This window comes from Triturus cristatus, chromosome 10 (genome assembly GCF_964204655.1).
Source record: "Triturus cristatus chromosome 10, aTriCri1.1, whole genome shotgun sequence".
NCBI lineage: Eukaryota > Metazoa > Chordata > Amphibia > Caudata > Salamandridae > Triturus > Triturus cristatus.
The window spans coordinates 137,420,341-137,441,568 of NC_140593.1; the positions used below are offsets into that span (position 1 = coordinate 137,420,341).

Genomic DNA, 21,228 nt, shown 5'->3' on the forward strand with positions numbered 1-21,228 from the left:
GGAGACACTGAGTGATTGGAGGGCAAGCTGGGTTTGGAGAGTGGTGCAGGGCTGTTACTTTAGCGTTATTAGTGTTCCCTAAAGTATGTATGAATCTATCTATGTTAAATGCTTATTTTTACTGTGATCTAATTTATAGTATTTGCCTGGACACAATAACCATGTATCTCTGTCATGTTTTGTAGACAGATGTAAACCGGACCCCTCGTGCCAGCAGGATATTGACCCGCCACCGAAGTTAGGTACCGACGTTGTGTTCCTTTTGGACAGTTTCCAGAATGTGGTAGAGGACCAGTGGTTGAAAGCCAAAGATCTCCTTATTACGTTGATAGATAACTTTGACATTGCCAAGCAGCCAAAAACATCAGTTGCCGGGGATCGAGTAGCACTAGTGAGGCTCGCTTCCCATGGAAACACCACAAGTAGAACTGGAAACCCACATGTGGAATTTGATTTGCTATCGCACGGAAACAAAAACCACATGAAGAGACATATCCAAGAGTCTGTCCTTCAGCTCAGTGGTCCTACTATTGTTGGGCAAACTCTGCATTGGACAGTTGATAATATGTTGTCAAAAGCTCCCCATCCAAGAAAGAGCAAGATCCTATTTGTGATATCAGCTGGTGAGTCGAGTCATTGGGACAAGCGGACTCTAAAGGAGGCATCCTTAAAAGCCAAATGCCAGGGTTCTGCGATATTTGTGGTGTCAGTGGGACCGCACTTTAATAGGGCTGAGCTGGAAGATCTAGCCAGTCATCCTGTGGATCATCACCTGGTTCAGCTTGGACGACTTCATAAACCAGACTTTCAATACGCATCTGGTTTTGTTCAACCCTTTGTGATTGCACTTAGACGTAAGTGTTTACATTTCATACGTCTATGAATAATGCATGTATTGTCATGATGTGTGCACATTGATGTAGTCATCTGCAATTCTTAGAAATTGGTACAATCAGTTTGCTATAGACCAGGTGTGAGATGCAAATAGGAACATTGTGGGTACTTAGTTTCAGTATCTAGTTATTGGTCTAACATAATCCCGGTCACGGTTAGTCAAAGTATCACAGTGTTTATCAGTAGGGTCTCAGCATTGTGGTAGATGCAATCTGCAATTTTTTTATTTCAATATTTATTTAAACAGGTAATGCTGTTCTGTCCTTCAAAGGAGCTTAGGAGGTGTTTACCTTGGTTGCTACAAAACAGTTTAAAAGGTAAAGTACCGAAGTACCTGCTTGAGCAACTAAACAACCTTTCGAAATTCTCAGAGAAGCTGCTGGCCCCCCAAAGCCAGAAACTTCAGAGACGTCATCACAGTTGTAGTTAAACTCACTCAATTTAGCAGCACAGGATTTATCACGGGTGTGCGCCTTCAGAGAGCTCTCACAGCATTGTGGTAGAGGTGCTAATGTAATTTCATAACATTAAATAGATGTTAGTTTGCTATGGTGGTTGTCCACTACCATCAACCAGCTAGTGCTAGCTAAGAAGAACTGTCCAATTAGTTTAGAGCCACGTATAAAGAACACATAATCGCCTATCTGTCTTGAAGGGCCTTCTTGGGCTGTTTCTAATTTCAATTGATTAGTCCTAGAACTTTGCTTACCCCTAAAGGGGATGTGTACACTGTCCATGATGAATACAATACAACATTAATACCATAACAATTCCTATTAAATTTAAGAATGTTCTCTCTGCTTTAGTGCTAGAGAGGAAGTGCTTTCTGTTGATAGGTGTCTACCACAATCAAACATCGTCCATGGCTATAGCTACTTCAGAACTTGGGCATGAATAACAGTGCTTTATCAGCAGACTGAAGTAAGGGAAATGGATCATTTTCAGTCAATAGCATTTTCGGTATCTGCTGTTTAAGATGCAAAAACAATGGCAAACTATCTGCATCCATTCCCTTAAGTTGGCACACAAGATAAGGTTGTGAAGTTTATCCATCAGCCTTGGCTCTCTCCCTAAAACTCCTTATCCAAAAAGGTAAAGTCTTGGATGCAATTAGTGGAGTGAGAACTAAAATGGAAAATCACAAAGCCATAATGTTTACTGACGACATCTGTTTTTTGACCATCCCTGCCGGTGCTAATAAGGTTGTTGAATAACTTTTCTTATAAATCCAGGTTTAAAATAAAGTCTGAGAAATCAGTGAGTATGGGCTTAAGACTCAGTAATCGGGCTCCCTACTTATTCAACAGTTCAGCCTCTTCTGGTTGGGCAGGCTTATCCAATGTCTTGGTGTTCAGCTCCCTAGAAGGTTGGAGGACATCTATAATACCAATTTCCCTGGCTTGCTACACACCCTTTTCAAAGACCTTCACATGCGGGGTCACTTGAATTCTCCTGGCTTGCGAGGATGGTGAGATATAAACAAATTGTCCCCAGAGGATTCTATTCATAGTGCAGAAGCGCCCTCTCTGGATGCCCCAGGTAATTCTTAAATGTATCCATCTGAGGCTTGAGAAATTCCTTTAGGGTGGGAAAAGGCCACAAATTAAAATGACTACACTCTTCCAACAGGTTGGGAATTGATGGCTCAGATTTTCCTATGAGGACAATTACATCCATGGAGCACAAATCCTCCCTGCCTTAGAATGGGCTACAGCTTGTTCAACAAAACCGTGGGTGTTCTTGCAGCAGACATTCTCCCACTTTTGTCTCCAACATGCACCATGGCTCCCACATAAATATAGAAAACACTGGGGTTCCTACCTTCAGTTTATTTAAACCCTACTCAACCATTGTTATTTGACTGCTGGGCAGGATGGATTTAAACTACTGTTCTCTCATCTAAGACCAATAGCACACAACCCAGAACTTCTCCCTGGCATATTAGTTAGAAATTCTGCCCAATGGAGGTGGGACCCTCAGTCTTGGGAGACACATAACAATACAAAGCAAAAGAAACTTAAACGTTCATGGACTTGTTCCACCTAACGCCTAGGGATCACTTCTAACTGGTGTAACTATAACATTGGGCACTGACACCCCACATCAAGGTGACTAGAGAGTTGTCACACCTTGAGGATTTTTTCAATAAAGGGTGAAATAGAAACAGTGTCTTATGGATCTACAGGTAATTATGCATGAATACATCAAACACCACTCATAAGTGGCAAATAGGAAGATGAGCTGAATATCACCACACCTGAAAACACATGATTTATCATTTGGACGAGGGTGACTGTCACAACTACTTCTTTCTAAAAGGTCTGGACACCACGACAATAACACCATTCATGTGCCATTGCCCTCCTCTGGCCACAGCCCCTCTATTGGAACTGCCATAGATCATGTTAAGATGTACTGCATCTTCAATTTGTATCTATTCGCTTTATGCGTTACTACAATTGGTCTGTTCTGTTGAAGAAGTGCCTAAATATTTGGAAGTACAATGGATTTCAGAGACAGATGAACTTACTGCAGGTTTCTGTCATGCATGAGCTGTAGTATTTTTTTAAAGCTACTTACATATCAGGCTAATCAGTTTAAGGGGGTAGAGAAGCAGTATACTTGGGTTGATTCAGCTTCACAATGTTTCATTACCAACCACAGAGAGGGGGCCAACCCAATCATTTCAGCACATAGAACTTCCTCAAAGCTTTTCGAGATTCTATCACTCGAGTATCTACTTTGGTCTATATGTTTCAGCCACCGTTTTTGCCAACTAATTGTCACATGGCTTTCCTCAAGACTAGTTCAGATCCCTAGATTCCCCAGAATCTTTTAGGAGTAACTTATTCCACCAAGCACATTCTGCTGAGTCACATTCACTGAAAGCATTCGTACAAACCGATCCGGGAGAAATTCTATGCATTCTATATCTAAAAAAAAGACAGAAAAATGTTTTTGAATGAATGAGTGGAGTATATATTCTTGTTCTTAGGTTTTTCTTTCATGACTTTTTGTTTTTACTGTACCCTTCAAAGAATCTCAAAGGCATTGCCTTCTGCTTTTCTTACCACACTGACCATTTATTGAAAAACTAAACCAAGGGTACCATGTAGAAAATTTTACATTTCAAGATCCCACCCATCACACCAATGCTCCCTCGAGGGTTGAGGTTGAAAGAGATACCAACTGGATACAGTTGTTATCAGGGAGAACGCTACGATGAAGCATTCCACTGCAGTGATCAGTGGGTGAGAGTTCATTTACACAAAGAAATATTTTTTCTTAGGTGGATTTAGGGAGTTTTTACAAATGATTCGAGGACATTTGTGGAACTCTCAAATACTGGAAAACAATGATGAGACATAACAGGAGTATACTTCAAGGAGCACCTAAGGCAGATCTTTTGGGACCTGCTGGCCCAGAATACTTATTTCATGCGTTTTCATTTATCCACTTAGGCACGCCTGATAAAGCCGCCGTTTGGTCCTGAGAATTACCCAATTAAAAATATGTTTATTTTATAGCGAATTCACAATCTACAAAATAGTGTGCAATTTACATGGAAGTTGCTAGATGAGCTACAAACAAGCAGATGTGCATTCCTTATTCTTGCAACAGATATCAATATGCAGTTAGATTGGGTTAGCCAGCTTTTGGAGCTTTACTATATTTAGGGTGTATCTTGTGTGTTACTGTGTATGTCCATGTGAAAAATGAGGACTTATATTTATAAATGTACAGATGAAAGTTGTTGGTTTTTCTCATATATAAAAATTGCAAACTCACAAACTGTTATCACATTGGCAGGTGGAATCAACAAATACCCACCACAATTCCTCAGGACACAATGTGCCGGGGCCAGATCTTGAGAAAGGTAAAAAAGACTTGTGAGTTATGATTTTTTTTTCCATTCTAGCAGTTTTAAAGAAAACACATTTCTATCGTCATGCTGTGTTGTGGTCATATATTCCAGGAAGCTTATTTACTATTCTCCAGTCAAGGAATATTTGCGGGCATGTTATACGTTCCCTAAGTATTTTTAGGAAGAGTTGAAAAGTAATAATTTTGAATTGAAAAAGGTCCTGCCTTGAAGGCCCAGCTCAGGGCAAAAATCTAGGAACACCCCACTCCCAGGACCTACTTAATGGTGCAGATATTTACAGCGGATGCATCGTCAGTGTGCCCAACACATGCCAAATGCACCTGGACCACGTCCAGTGCCAGGAACCCTAGTCCTCTTTTCTACCATAACTACCACGCTGCGACCGTCCCTGCCCTCAACTACAGCCGCTGTTCCACATGCTGCCTTGCTGCATCACACAACACACTTCCTACAAGCAGTCGCTCACTTACCCACATCCAACAGCTCACCACACCCCCATCAACAGTACCCAAAACCCATCCCTCTCACATTCACAGTCCTGTGACCGCCCACACAACACTCTGCATTCCTTCCTATGCTTCCTCCTCAACACCCGCTCACTCACCAAACACACCACAGAGATCTGGGACCTGCTGCACAATACCGGTCAATGCTTACTTATCCTCAAGGAAAACTGGCTGAACCCTGCATCGGCCCCTGACATCACCACATTAGGACCCAACATTGCATGACATCACTCTCCCTGCGGCTACAAGATCACCTTACAAGACAGACTTCACAAACCCAGAGGTGGAATCTCCATCATCGACAAGTTCACCCTCAGCTGCACCACCTCTATGGACATGTCATCCTCCAGCATGAAACTCCGGTCATTCAAGCTCCTTGTCACATCCAACTACACCCTAAGTAGCACTCTCATCTACAGACCACTGGGACTGCACATCAACTTCACCAACACCATCATGGGCTTTGGGATAATACTCGCCCTCGAAGCTAGCTGTTATATAGTACTCTGAGACCTGAACTTGCACTTCGAAGACCATTCCAAATCCAAGTCAAAAGCATTTATCGAAGACCTTGGAAGCCTGTGCTTCACCCAAATATTAAAGGGAGCTACCCACTTCAATAGACACTTCGTGGCATCTGTTTTCACCAACTTAGAACACATGTGAGTTGACAAGACCACACCAGTCTACTGTACAGATCCACCCTCGTTAATTTCAGCATTTTCGCACCAGTCCGAAGCGGGCAGCTAGAGGGTTTGCTGCTCTATCCCTGACTTGTGCTAGCGCTGCCTAATTGTTCTGCTGCGATCACACTGCCCACGCTTTTAGCTTGTTTAAGAAATACAGTTTTTAACAATTTTAACTGCTGAAATACTTTTAAATCGCGCACTTTGCACTGTACTCACCGGCCCTGACCCCGGTCTACCGCAGCTGTTGCCGATTGAGTGGAGGGCGGGGACCGGATCAATTGCTCCCCTATGCCAGTGACGTACTTCTGGGCTGTGGAGGAGGCGGGCATTCTTCACCGCTCCCCACCATTAAAACCGAATGCCGCCACGGACGTGCAGTGGAGCGGGCAGCTAGAGGGTTTGTTGCCCTATCCCTGACTTGTGCTCGCGCTGCCTAATTGTTCTGCTGCGATCACACTGCCCAAGCTTTTAGCTTGTTTAAGAAATACAGTTTTTAACAATTTTAACTGCTGAAATACTTTTAAATCGCGCACTTGGCACTGTACTCACCGGCCCGACCTCGGTCCACCGCGGTTGTTGCCGATTGAGTGGAGGGCGGGGACCGGATCAATTGCTCCCCTATGCCAGTGACGTACTTCTGGGCTGTGGAGGAGGCGGGCGAACTTCACTGCTCCCCACCATTAAAACCGAATGCCGCCACGGACACGCAGCGGATGCGCGCAGCAGGCACACCGCTGGTACGCCAAAGGCAAGCCCATCTGCACCCGTACGGTGCCTGGCGCCAGGACTCCTGGTCCTGGTTTTCCCCAAAAGCTACAGTACCCACGGGAGCAGCTGCTTGCCCTACAACCCAAAGAGCCTTGCAAGCATTATTAATGGCACCATGACACCCCCCAGAAACAGTGCAACAACTGTGGGTTTAAAGTCATGTTGGGCCCCAGTCATCCCCATGAGGTCCCAGGCTCTACACCAATTACTACATACAGCCTTAAATGCAGGTCACTGGCAAAACACCATGCTGACGTATTTGATCTTCTCCTAGACTCTGCCCCAGATATACTATTTCTGACAGAAACCTGGCTTACCGCAGATTCCATGGCAATTACAACCTGGTTTAAAATCTCTATATCACATAACTTTACCCTCACTGGGCTCCTTATCTATCGCCCACCCAGCCCAGCCAGGGCCTTTCAAGAGGCTCTGGTGCATACTGTCTCCCCTCTTGCTCTAGAATTGGCTAATCTAAATATTATAGGCGATCTTAATCTTCACCTGGAATGCAGGGACTCCCAGGAGATCTCTAACTTCCTGGGTGATCTGGAGGCCTGCCAACTATCTCAACTGGTGGAGGGACCTTCACATCAAGCTGGCCACCTACTGGATCTGACGTGGACAGACCTGTTCCTTATTTCCATGTGTCTTGACTTGGCAGGCACCATCCTGAGGGCCTCTCACCCACCCCTCTGGAAATGTCCTTGGCAAAAATTGGACGAAACCACTTTTCTGTCAAATCTAAATACCTCCCGCCCAGACTGGCCTTCTGACCCGGAGGCAGCTCCCCGAAGAAACTGTCAGTGGCTAGGCACACACAAACACACACCTGGTACAATGAGATCCTTCGGGGGGTGGGGGGGGGGGAAATAAAAAATTTAAAATTCTGGAACGGGCTTGGAGGCGCAGGTATGACGACACTGCTAAAAATGCCTACAGAAAGGCCATAAAAATCTACCATAATTTAGTTCAAAAGACAAAAGCTTCATTCTATGCAGTATCGATTGCTTCTAGCTCCAACCCCTCTAAAACCATTTTCTCCCTCCTGAAAGATATGTTGCAAACTCCAACAGGAACCAATGACACCATATCTTCCAAAACCCAATGTGACTCACTGGCAAAATTCTTCATCAATAAGGATGAACATATTTACAGTGCACTTGACACAAGGCAAGGCTCCTCCAAACTCATGGCAACCCCTACCCCGAGTACACCCCCACACTCCATAGAAATTCTGCCACCTGTGTCTCTTGAAGACTTAGATACTTTAGCAGCCAAAGTCAAATCGACAACCCAGTAAAACCAGATATCTTCGGGAAATTCCACAACTGCCTTATGTTGGAGGGACGGAAATTTATTAACAACTCCCTCCTCTCAGCAGTGATTTCTAAATCTTGGAAGCATGCCAAAGTTGTCCCACTACTAAAGAAGTCCACTCTCGATACATCTCTGCCAGAGAATTTCCGACCGATATCTTTGCTTCCATATCTGGCCAAGATTATGGAATCCCATGTTAACATCATCCTGACTAAATATCTAGAGTCCACAGAGCAGCTGTCGGCAACACTAGATGAGGGTAGTACGTCTGCACTATTTTCACTCGATCTCAGTGCAGTCTGCCATAAGATCCTTCTCCAACGGCTTGAGGAGACCGGGGTCAAAGGCAGGGTTCTGGCCTGGTTTGCCTCATTTCTATCAGAGCAAAAACCAAAGGAAATGATGGACGGAGTGTTGAACATTGCAAGCACTCACCCCCAGTCAACTGATCTGGGTTAAATCCATCACCGTTCTTTAGCCCACTCTGCCACCCCAGTTCAGACATGGCCATATGCAAATCAGTCTGACCCTGTGCCTCATGGGAACAGTCCAGCCCGAACTGCCAAGCCATGTCTTCCCTGGACCGGAAACAAGCTTCCTAGGACCGGTTTCTGGCATTTCAGCCGTCTTCAGCCAGGCTTGCTTGAATCCAGTGGCAAAGTGAGCAGAGTGGGCTAAAGAACGGTGATGGATTAAACCCAGATCAGTTGCCAGAAACCGGTCCTAGGAAGCTTGTTTCCGGTCCAGGGAAGACATGGCTTGGCAGTTCGGGCTGGACTGTTCCCATGAGGCACAGGGTCAGACTGATTTGCATATGGCCATGTCTGAACTGGGGTGGCAGAGTGGGCTAAAGAACGGTGATGGATTAAACCCAGATCAGTTGCCAGAAACCGGTCCTAGGAAGCTTGTTTCCGGTCCAGGGAAGACATGGCTTGGCAGTTCGGGCTGGACTGTTCCCATGAGACACAGGGTCAGACTGATTTGCATATGGCCATGTCTGAACTGGGGTGGCAGAGTGGGCTAAAGAACGGTGATGGATTAAACCCAGATCAGTTGCCAGAAACCGGTCCTAGGAAGCTTGTTTCCGGTCCAGGGAAGACATGGCTTGGCAGTTCGGGCTGGACTGTTCCCATGAGGCACAGGGTCAGACTGATTTGCATATGGCCATGTCTGAACTGGGGTGGCAGAGTGGGCTAAAGAACGGTGATGGATTAAACCCAGATCAGTTGACTGGGGGGGGAGTGCTTGCAATGTTCAACACTCCGTCCATCATTTCCTTTGGTTTTTTCATTTCTATCAGAGCGCTCCTTCCAGGTCCACTCCCCCCCTCATCTGTCTAGTATCTACCAACTAAGCTGTGGTGTTCCCCAAGGCTCTTCCTTGAGCTCCACGTTGTTCAACATGTACGTCCGCCCTTTGGCTCTTCTAGCCAAAGAACGTGACATCAAAATGGTATATTATGTGGATGATACCCAGCTGATGTTCACCTTTACCAACAACCCGGCCATAAACAAACTGAAATTCCATGCAGATGTTCTGGCCATTTCAGATTGGATGACAAACAACTACCTACAGTTGAACTCTGACAAAACGGAGCTGCTTCTGGTAGGCCGTGACACCCACAAAGGGGATTACCAGTGGTGGCCTGCGACCCTGGGCTCCCCTCCACAACCAAAAAACGCTGTTAAAGATTTAGGGGTTCTGATTGACTCTGCCCTCTCTTTTGAGCCTCATGTAAAAAAAAGTGGCTAGTACCTGTTTTGGCTTCCTGCGCAGCCTCAAACCCATTTTGGGGTTCTTCGATGCTCCTACCCGTCAACTAATAGTGCAATCGGTGGACCAATCTCGACTAGACTACTGCAATGGCCTCCTGCTCGGCATCAATAAAACAGTCACCGCAAGACTCCAACGAGTACAGAATGCAGCAGCACGTAATATTTTTGCCTTACCTAGGCAGTGCCACACCTCCGATCTTCCCCACCATCTTCACTGGTTGCCCATTAAACAAAGAGTTCAGTTTAAAACCCTATGCACTACTCATAAGATTCTGCACCGCCAGGGTCCCCAAATCCTGCAGGAACTCTGCACCGCCTATGTTCCTACACGCGCGCTCCGCTCCGCCAATCAACATTTTCTATGCGTCCCATGAGTCTGCTGATGCAGAGCAGGGGGTCATGCCTTCAAAGCCCAGGCCCCTGCACTGTGGAACTCTATCCCTCAGGCTGCCCGCAGCACTCACGATCATTGGGCATTCACAAAGCTGATCAAAACCTGGCTTTTTACATCTGTCTAGTGTCATTTCTTCCGGCCACCGGCTCTGCTAGCACTGGGACGCCCACATGCACCACTGATAGACCAGCCCTCTGAAACTGGAACAGCATCACTTACATGGATTGGAACACTGCTCTCAAGACCCACTGACCTGAATACAGCAACAGCCTCCCTGGAGCCATCAAGAATTAAAATAATTGGATCCCTCCTACTCTGTTTCCCTGGGACCCCTAAAACACAGCATTAGAACAATATCTAGACCCCAGGCCAGCTGGTACACTGAGGAACTAAGATTGATGAAATACCACTGCAAACAACTGGCGTGCAAATGGAGCATGAGCTAGTAAATTGCAAACAAGAGCACATTGAAATCCACTCTGAGACACTACTATCAAATTATCTGAACCAACATACGACCAACTGATCCGCGCCACAAAGAAGACAGCCTTCAAGGAACGACTGGACAACAACGCCCACAACAGCAAAGAACTCTTCACCATCGTCAAAGAGCTCTCCAACCCCGACCTCGGAAACAACGACATCACTCCCTCGCAAGACCTCTGCGACTCTCTCGCAGCCTTCTTCCACGACAAGATAGCCAACATACACAACAGCTTCGGCCCTCCAACCACGAACCCCTCCACCGAACCGACGCCCCCCAACGCCACCCTCCACACCTGGACCCCGGTCAGCACCGAAGACACAACTCACACGATGAACACCATCCACTCCGGATCGCCCACGGACCCCTGTCCACACCACATCTTCAACTCGGCCGACCACATCATCGCACCCCACCTCCGCGACATCATCAACGCCTCCTTCAACACCGCCACCTTCCCGGATTGCTGGAAACACGCCAAGATCAGCGCCCTGCTGAAGAAACCTACAGCAGACCCCACCGACCTCAAGAACTTCCGCCCCATCTCGCTCCTTCCGTTTCCTGCCAAAGTCATCGAGAAGACCGTCAACAGACAGCTAGCCGCCTTCCTTGAGACCAACTGTTCCCTCGACCACTCGCAGTCCGGCTTCCGAGCCAACCACAGCACGGAGACCGCCCTCATCGGAGCCACAGACGACATCAGATCCCTACTGGACAACGGGGAAACAGCGGCCCTCATCCTCCTGGACCTCTCCGCAGCATTCGACACCGTCTGCCACCGCACCCTGGTACAACGCCTGAACAACACCGTAATCCAGGGAAGGCCCTAGAGTGGATCACCTCATTCCTCGCCGGAAGAAGCCAGAGAGTCCGCCTCCCCCCGTTCCGGTCAACGGCCACTGAAGTTGTCTGCGGCGTCCCCCAGGGGTCATCGCTCAGCCCCACCCTCTTCAATGTCTACATGAGCCCCCTCGCAGCCATCGCACGCCAACACAACCTCAAGATCATCACCTACGCTGACGACACCCAGCTGATCCTCTCCCTCACCAACGACCCGGACACTGCCAGAGCCAGCCTACACGAAGGGATGAAAGACGTCTCCGAATGGATGAAGAACAGCCGCCTGAAACTGAACTCAGACAAGACGGAGGTTCTCATCCTGGGGTCATCACCCTCTGCCTGGGACGACTCCTGGTGGCCCCCTGCCCTGGGTGCCACCCCCAAGCCTACGGACCATGCACACAACCTGGGCTTCATCCTGGATTCCTCCCTCTCAATGTCCAGACAAGTCAACGCCGTCTCGTCTTCGTGCTTCAACACCCTGCGCATGCTTCGAAAGATCTTCCGGTGGATCCCCACCGAGACCAGGAAGACGGTCACCCAGGCCCTCGTCACCAGCCGGCTGGACTACGGGAGCACCCTCTACGCCGGCACCACCACCAAACTCCAGAAGAAACTCCAACGGATCCAGAACGCCTCAGCTCGACTCGTCCTGGACATCCCCCGTCACAGCCACATCTCTGGACATCTGAGAGACCTCCACTGGCTCCCCGTCAACAAAAGGATCACGTTCAGACTCCTCACCCACGCACACAAGGCCCACCACGACCTGGGCCCAAAGTACCTCAACAACCGCCTGACCTTCCACCAGCCCACCCACCAGCTCCGCTCCGCCGGCCTCGCTCTCGCCACTGTCCCAGGCATCCACAGAGCCACCGCCGGAGGAAGATCCTTCTCCTACCTGGCGGCCAAGACATGGAACTCCCTCCCCATCCACCTCCGGACAACCCAGGACCATCTCGCCTTCAGGAAGCAACTCAAGACCTGGCTGTTCGAGCAGTAACATTCCCCCCCCCAGTGCCTTGAGACCCTTAGGGTGAGTAGTGCGCTATACAAATGCCGTTGATTGATTGATTGTCCACTCTGAATGCATCCACTTCTTCCACACCCTTCCAATTGCTTGGAAACACACAATTGTTCTCCCACTGCTGAGGAAACCTTCCGCGGAACGTACAACACTGGCCAACTACAGACAGATCTCCCTGCTACCATTCCCAGTCATGGTCTTAGAGGAAATCATAAAAAGACACCTCACCAAATACCTCAATGACTACCAACTCCCCGACACCATGCAGTCTTGTTTCAAACCCAACCACAGCACACACACTGCCCTCATCACCGCCATCGATGACATCTTCATTGCTCTATATGGAGAAGACACAGCGTCCCTCATCCTTCTGGTCCTCTGAGCAGCGTATAATGCAATCCCACACCATTCTAATCCAAAGCTTACATAACATTGGAATCCAAGGACACCCACTTCAATGGATCTGCTCCTTCATGACTGGAAGAACCTAGTCTGTCAGCTTGGCAACTTAAACCTTGTACACCCGTGCCCTCATCTGTGGAATACCGCATGCATCCTTCCTGGGCATCATCCACTCTCACAACATTAAAGTCCTCTTCTATGCCAGAAACACACAACTCATTCTCTCCCTCAGAGAGAAGACGCCCTGAACCAGGATAAAGCCTGCATGACTGAAATTGCCCACTGGATGAAAACCAACCATCTGAAGCTGAACACCGTCAAGACCGAAATCATGATTTTCAGGATGAGCACTTTACCGTGAGACTCCATCTCATAGTTAACAGATCTACAACCTACACCCACCCCCGCCACTAACGCCAACAACCTCTGGATCATCATTGACAGCAAACTCAACATGACTGCCTAAGTCAATGCTGTCACCATATTTTTTTCAAATAGCTCCCAATTAGCATCCAGAATACCATCACACGCCCTTGTCATAAGTAAACTGGACTACGGGAACAACCACTATGCTGGGATCAACAATAAGCTCCCAGAAGGCTGCAGACCATTTAGAACTCGACAGCCTGAATCACTCTCAACCACCCACTCTGCACTGACATCACACCACACCCAAGGAGCTCCACTGGTTCTACATACACAAACAAGCACATTTCAAACTCATCACCCACATTTTCAAAGCACTACATAACACTGGCTCAGCAAACCTCAACAACCGCATCTGCTTTTACAAACCTTCCAGACATCTGAGCTCGTTCAGACTCCTACGCATCCCACAAATAGGGAAAACCAGATCTGGCAGTCGAGTCTTCTCCTGCATCGCTCCTAAATCATGGAACTACCTGCTGCTACACATAAGCGCCTCCTCTCTTATTGAATTCTGCAAGAAACTGAAGACCTGGCTTTTTGAGTAGTTCCACTAGGCCATAGGTTTGGCTAGACTCACACCAGCTCAGCACCAGGATACCCTACTGGATGATAATGCGCTCCATAAATCTGCATAACATAACATGCCACTACTTGTAGTCTGCAACAACACCTGCCCCATATTGGATCAGGAAGGCTCTAACATCCTACTTGATCTCTCTGCAGCATTCTATATGGTCTCACATCTTTATCTCTAGCCTCTAGAATAGCGACATCCACAAGCAAGCCCTAGCCTCTTTGAAGCCTTTCCTGTTTGACCATACCTAAACTGTTTATCTCCCACCTTTTTGTTCCACTCCTCTCACCATCACTTGTGGGGTCTCCCAAGACTCTTCCCTAAAACCCATCCAATACAATATCTATACCATTTTCAATTTCTTCTATTCGTTCCTTCAGCTTGTACCTTATGGCTTATGCTGATGATACACAAATCATTGTATTCATCAGCAATAATATTAAAATCACCCAAGACCAGTCCCGTCATTGTATGCAAGCAGTATCTGACTGGATATCTAGCAGCTACCTTAAACTTACGTGACGACCAAAGTTCTGATTTTTGGAACCTCTTCCTCCATGTGTCCTTCTCTATGGTACGCTTCCTTTTGAAATGGAGACTCAGAATCTTGGTTTTTAGAAATTCGTGGCAGTGACCCCTGACGAAGGGTGCCTGAGCCCGAAATGTATTGGGTGTATGAATAAACACTGCCTTTTTAATGAACCCTGCATCAATCATGTTCTTACGAGAGGTCCGGAGGGGCACAGTTCGAACAGAAGAAATCTGGGAAAATGGCATTGAGTACCGCGTGTGAAGTATAACAGTCGACGTTTGAGTAAAGAGAGGAGTAAAAGATTTCGATAAATCAATCAATCAATCAAGCATTTGTATAGCGCGCTACTTACCCGGAGGGTCTCAAGGCACTTGGGGTAGGGGGGTCCGCTACTGCTCGAACAGCCAGGTCTTGAGTTGCTTCCTGAAGGCGAGGTTGTCTTGGGTCAGGCGGAGGTGGGTGGGGAGGGAGTTCCACGTCTTGGCGGCCAGGTAGGAGAAGGATCTTCCTCCCGTTGTGGCTCTTCGGATGCGGGGGACGGCGGCGAGGGCGTGGCTGGTCGAGCGAAGCCGGCGGGTGGGAGTGTAGTAGTTCAGGCGGTCGTTGAGGTATCTTGGGCCTTGGTTGTGGAGAGCTTTGTGCGCGTGGGTGAGGAGTCGGAACATGATTCTCTTGCTGACGGGGAGCCAGTGCAGGTTTCTCAGGTGTGCGGAGATGTGGCTGTGTCGGGGGATGTCCAGGATGAGTCGTGCTGAGGCGTTCTGAATGCGCTGGAGTCTTTTCTGGAGTTTTGCGGTGGTTCCGGCATAGAGGGAGTTGCCGTAGTCCAGTCGGCTGGTGACGAGGGCCTGGGTGACCGTCTTCCTGGTTTCGGTGGGGATCCACCGGAAGATCTTACGTAGCATGCGTAGGATGTTGAAGCATGACGAGGAGACGGCGTTGACTTGTCTGGTCATGGAGAGGGAGGAGTCCAGGATGAAGCCCAGGTTGCGTGCGTGGTCTGTAGGTTTGGGTGCGCTGCCCAGGGCAGGGGGCCACCAGGAGTCATCCCAGGCGGCGGGCGACGATCCCAGGATGAGGACTTCCGTCTTCTCTGAGTTCAGTTTCAGGCGGCTGTTCATCATCCACTCGGCTACGTCTTTCATCCCTTCGTGTAGGTTGGTTCTGGCAGTGGTGGGGTCGTTGGTGAGGGAGAGGATCAGCTGGGTGTCGTCGGCGTAGGAGATGATGTTGAGGTTGTGTTCGCGTGCGATGGCCGCGAGGGGGATCATGTAGATGTTGAACAGCGTCGGGCTGAGTGACGATCCTTGAGGTACGCCGCAGATGACTTCGGTGGCTTCTGATCTGAACGGGGGGAGGCGGACTCTCTGTGTCCTTCCGGCGAGGAAGGAGATGATCCATTCCATTGCCTTCTCTTGGATTCCGATGTTGTTGAGGCGCTGCACTAGGGTGCGGTGGCAGAACGTGTCGCACGCCGCGGAGAGGTCCAAGAGGATGAGGGCCGCTGTTTCCCCGTTGTCGAGCAGGGTTCGGATGTCGTCGGTGGCTGCGATGAGGGCGGTTTCGGTACTGTGGTTGGCCCGGAAGCCGGACTGCGAGTGGTCGAGTGATCCATTCGTCTCGAGGAAGGCGGCCAGCTGTCTGTTGACGGTCTTCTCGATGACTTTGGCCGGGAACGGGAGGAGCGAGATGGGGCGGTAGTTTTTGAGGTCGGTGGGGTCCGACGATGGTTTCTTCAGTAGGGCGCTGAGTTCGGCATGCTTCCAGCTCTCTGGGAAGGTGGCGGTGTGGAAGGAGGCGTTGATGATGTCCCGTAGATGGGGAGCGATGGCGGAGTCGGCCTTGTTGAAGACGTGGTGAGGGCAGGGGTCGGTTGGTGATCCGGAGTGGATGGAGTTCATCGTGCGGATGGTGTCTTCGGTGTTGATCGGGGTCCAGGCGCGGAGGGTGGTGGTGGGGGGCGCTGGTGCGGTCGTAGGGTGCGTCGGCTGTGTGCTGAAACTGTTATGGATGTCTGCGATCTTGCTGTGGAAGAACGAGGCGAGCGAGTTGCAGAGGTCTTGCGATGGGGTGATGTCGTTGTTTCCGGCGCTGGGGTTGGAGAGCTCTTTGACGACGTTGAAGAGTTCCTTGCTGTTGTGGGCGTTGTTGTCCAGTCGTTCCTTGAATGTGGTTTTCTTGGTGGCGTGGATCAGTTGGTGGTGTTTTCGAGTGGCGAGCTTGAGGGTGGTCATGTTGTCTGGTGTTGGGTCTCTGCGCCAGGCTTTCTCGAGGGCTCGGCAGGTCTTCTTGGAGCACTTGAGTTCGTCGGTGAACCAGGATGCTTTCTTGTTGCCGGGTCTGCTGGGAGGGGTCCTCAGTGGGGCGAGGTCGTCTGCGCAGTTGCTGATCCACCTCGTGAGGTTGTTGGCGGCTTGGTTGGGGTTCGCTGAGCTGGCGGGAGGGTTCTGGCTCAGGGATGCGGCGAGCTGGTAGGCTGTGATCTTGTTCCAGCTTCTGCGGGGGCCCTGTTGCTGGTGGTGGTGGAGCGTGGTCCTTTTGAAGCTGAAGTGGACGCAGCTGTGGTCCGTCCAGTGGAGTCCGGTTACGTGGCTGAAGGAGATGTCCTTGCTGGAGGAGAAGACGGGGTCGAGCGTGTGGATTACATGGATTATTGAGGAGAAGAAAAATTATAGCCATAATGGCGCAAGCTCGCAGTGCGATTGGTTGGGGCGAGCTGCGCCCCATTTTGTAATCTTCTCTATGGTGGCCCACAGAGCTTGGGGTCACCCCTGCTCCAGTCACAGTCACTACTGCCAGAAATCTCTTTTATGACTCCTCTCTTTCTTTTTCCACTCAAATTGGCCAGTTCACTGTTTCTGCTTTTACTACGCCTGTCTGACTCACGGGTGTCTGCGGGACGCATTCCACCTACAGTGGGACTTTGGTATTTTGTACACACTCCTTCCGTTCCCTCTGATCCTACATTTTCGGAGTGAAGTGAGGTAGAATCAAGTACCGGTTATTTTGGTAGCCCTGTAGGGAAACATCATTTACCCCGCAGTCAGTCACAACAACATCTTGTCTTTACCATGCAGTCACTACCCCAACTGCAACGTTACCACACCTTCCTTTAACCTGCAAATCGTTACAAACAATTTTGTTTAGGGGCGCATTGTTGGACTGGTGTTGGATTTTTAAGTCTAACACTTATCCTACTGTTGTGTAGCCTGGAGTTGGAATAGTAATTTATACTATTCCAAAGTCAAGGCCCCCCTAAGGCAAGTTGTAACGAATTGCATGGTTAAGTAGTGCGTTGTACCATCGCAGTCAGGGTAGTGACTGCATTGTAGAGGCATGCAAGGTAAATACAGGCAGGGTTCCATCATACAACCAGCCCTGTATTGTGCTAGGAATATTTGTTTTTCTGAACTTCTGATTGTGAGTATCTGCCCTCCACTTCAGCTTCTCCCTTCGGGTGGATGTTCTGTCCCAGGAATAAGGGCAGGCACTTCATCCAAACCAGCACAATCCACTCTTTCATGCATGTTAGACTTGGCTTTTCCAGCAGGTTTATCCCCAGACGTTTTGCTTTTTAGCCTCCTGTTTTGGACCTGTGTTTGTTGGTTTTATGGCACTTTATCACTACTAATCAGTGCTAAAGTGCATATGCTCTCCCTGTAAATTGTTATGATGGATTGGTGATTCCATGATTGGCATATTTGATTTACTGGTAAGCCCCTAGTTCAGTGCACTGTGCATGCCCAGGGCCTGTAAATCAAATGCTGCTAGTGGGCCTGCAGCACTGATTGTGCCACCCACATGAGCAACCTGTAAATGTAACTCAGACCTGCCACCACAGTGGCTGTGCGCAGTTTGGTACTGCCATGTCGACCTGGCAAGTGCACCCACTTGCCAGGCCCTAACCTTCCTTTTTCTGACATATAAGTCACCCCTAAGGTAGGCCTTAGGCAGGCTGTGGGCAAGGTGTATTTTATGTGAAAGGTAGGACATGCCCTGATGTGTGTGACATGTCCTGATAGTGAAATACTGCCAATTTTGTTTTTCACCATTGAAAGTCTATCTGTCCCAAAGGATAGAGTGGGAGTTTATATATAACATCTTATAAATATAACTTCCCATTGGGACAAGATAGAAAGTTGGAGTTTAGTATGCCTGAACTCAGAATTTAAAATGCATCTTTTAGTAAAGATGATTTTTATATCGTGTTTGAAAATACCACTTTTAGAAAGTGGGTATTTTCTTGCTGAGCCATCCTGTATGCCTCTGCTGGTTTGTGGATTGACAGTCTGGCTTTTGAATGACAAGGGCTGGGGTTGTGCATTCTCTCAGATGGCCATTGAGGGGGAGGGGGTTGATGTGTGTCCTTTCTTTCCTGGATGAGTCGGGGCTGGGCTGAATAGACCTGGGCTGCATTTAGAGTAAGGGGAGGATATTTCTTTCACACCTAAATGGGCCTGGTCTGCCTGGGGAAAGGCTGTCTCCACCTCCTGCCGGGCAGCTGCACCAGAGAGGACATAACTGGTTTTGGCTGGGCAAAGAGCTTCCCTGCCACTAGAGAACAAAGGCATGTGTGCTATAAAAAGTGGGGGCCAGACCCCTGAACTTTAGATTACTGCTCCCCATTTCTAACAATGCATGGCTATTGAACGGGACCAGTAGATGTCATTCTCACCACTCGCTGCACTTCCAGCAAGTTCTTATTGTTATATTGCTGGTTCAACATCATCTATTGGTGTGAAGAGACGCATGATAATCCTTTGCAGGTGACATTATCAATGTGCTATTGATTGTCTTATCTTTGGCCCATCAAAGTTTTACTGTAGATGCAGTAAAAGGTTACTTTCTTGTTGGTCAGATTGGAACGCAGTGTTAAAATCAGCTTTGGTTTTCCTAACAGCAGCGCCTAATTTGAATCAGTGGTTCCCAGGGCTCGTCACCGGCATTTAATTGTGAACACCGGCACTTATAACAGTCTGCCATATGGTGGCGCTGTCTGTGTAATTTAGAGATGAGCAGAACAACAGCTGTTTATTAATTAAATATACATTAACAAACGATTACTTCCTGCCACCCAAATAATTCTTATGGTTTTGGGGGCCTCAAAGTCTGAATTAGCACACTTGTAGGAGTGTTATGGTTAATAGTTGCATAGGTATTGTTGCTGGCAGCGGGAATTGGTGGTCAAAGTTGCAGTGGCCACCTGATGAAGGTCCTGGCACATATTTTATTACAGTTTAAGCACTGATTTGAGAGGGCTATCTCACATGTTCCCCTTTCTGCCTTTATCATGATGGAACAAGACCTCAATATGGTATTTACCTTTCTGATGTGTGCACCCTTCATGCAGCTCCAACGCTGTACTCTTCAGCAGAGTTCATTATTCCAATTACTTCTGTGAGTTGCGTTAACAAACTTCACTATGTGTCGGTTCATCCTCCGTTACAACCCTTTTCCCAGACAAATTTCTTCTCCAAACAACTGCATCCTTCCTTCCAAACGTGGTATCACCATTCCATGGTGGACAGTTTATTGTGCTATCCACGCTTTCTTCCCACGCGTTTTCTTCCCACACATCCATCCAAGGAGAAAGAAAGAATATATCAACTAGATCCATGGTGTGCCTTTTGCTTCTATATTGATAGTAGGCCCTGGTGTAATTTTAATTACGCTGATGTAATCGGAGTAATTTCAGTAATTCCGTATTAATTTTGGACGAGGAATTACCAATAATAATGAGATTATGACTCCTCGCGTAATTAAGAGTACTTTTGGGCAAAACAATCCTACCACGAGAACACATTTAGCGACTGTGTGCGGCCGCTCACTATTTATGTTCTGCTGCATTTAGCACTATTTCTTAACACTAAATGCATCCTTATGTCCATAATGGATGGTGCATTTCGCTAAAAGAAAATGGCGCTAGATGCCGGGAGTAAGTTAGGGGGTAAAATTCAACCCCAACAGCACTTTTACTTATTTATATTCCTTAGTGTAAAATGCCTTCTCGGGCCCATTTTGGATGTGAGGGGGAGCTTTTTGCAGTAACAAAATAGTGCTAAATGCCGGAGATAAGTTGGCTGAAAATTCTATCCCAAGAATGCATTTTGCGAGCACAACCTGCTGCTCACACTTGAAATTTATGTTCTGTTGCATTCAGCACTATTTCTTAATGCAAAATGTATTCTCACACCCATTTTGGATGTGATGGGGCCGAATTTATGTATTTATTTATTTAGAGTTTTTATAGAGCACGTTTTGGGCCCTTGCCTGTCGCAGGTACTTGGGCCTCCCGCACCAGTGAGGCACCATTTTTATCAGGAGACCTGGGGGAAAGCTGGGTGGTAGGAAATTCGTGTCAGCCCGGTGATGCCACAACTTTCCCACACACAAATGTGTGGAAAAAGTGATTTTTTCAGCTAAATTTGAGGTTTGCAGGGGATTCTGGGTAAGAAAAAGTTGGGGGATCAATGCAAGCCATACCTCCCTATAATGCCCTGGGTGTCTAGTTTTCAGAAATGTGTGGGTTTGGTAGGTTTCCCTAGCTGGCCACCAAGCAGGGGGCCAAAAACCCAGGTGACCCCCCCTTGCAAAACCAGGCCGTTTTGTGAGATGCAATTTTGATGTTGCCTCAATACATTTTGTGCCCTTGCCTGTCGCGGGTACTTGGGCCTCCCGCACAAGTGGGGCACCATTTTTATCAGGAGA

General features: G+C 48.1%; 1 protein-coding gene across 1 annotated transcript in view; it reads left to right on the forward strand.

Annotated features, from left to right (window-relative positions):
- The window catches only part of LOC146789040 (collagen alpha-6(VI) chain-like), a 748,331-nt gene that overhangs the window by 691,188 nt on the left and 35,915 nt on the right, over positions 1-21,228 (forward strand). Inside the window, exons 35-36 of the mRNA XM_085631021.1 lie at positions 186-854; positions 4,705-4,771. Of these exons, the coding sequence (XP_085487147.1) occupies positions 186-854; positions 4,705-4,766 (731 nt within the window). The 3' untranslated portion in view covers positions 4,767-4,771. The remainder of the gene's footprint in view (positions 1-185; positions 855-4,704; positions 4,772-21,228) is intronic.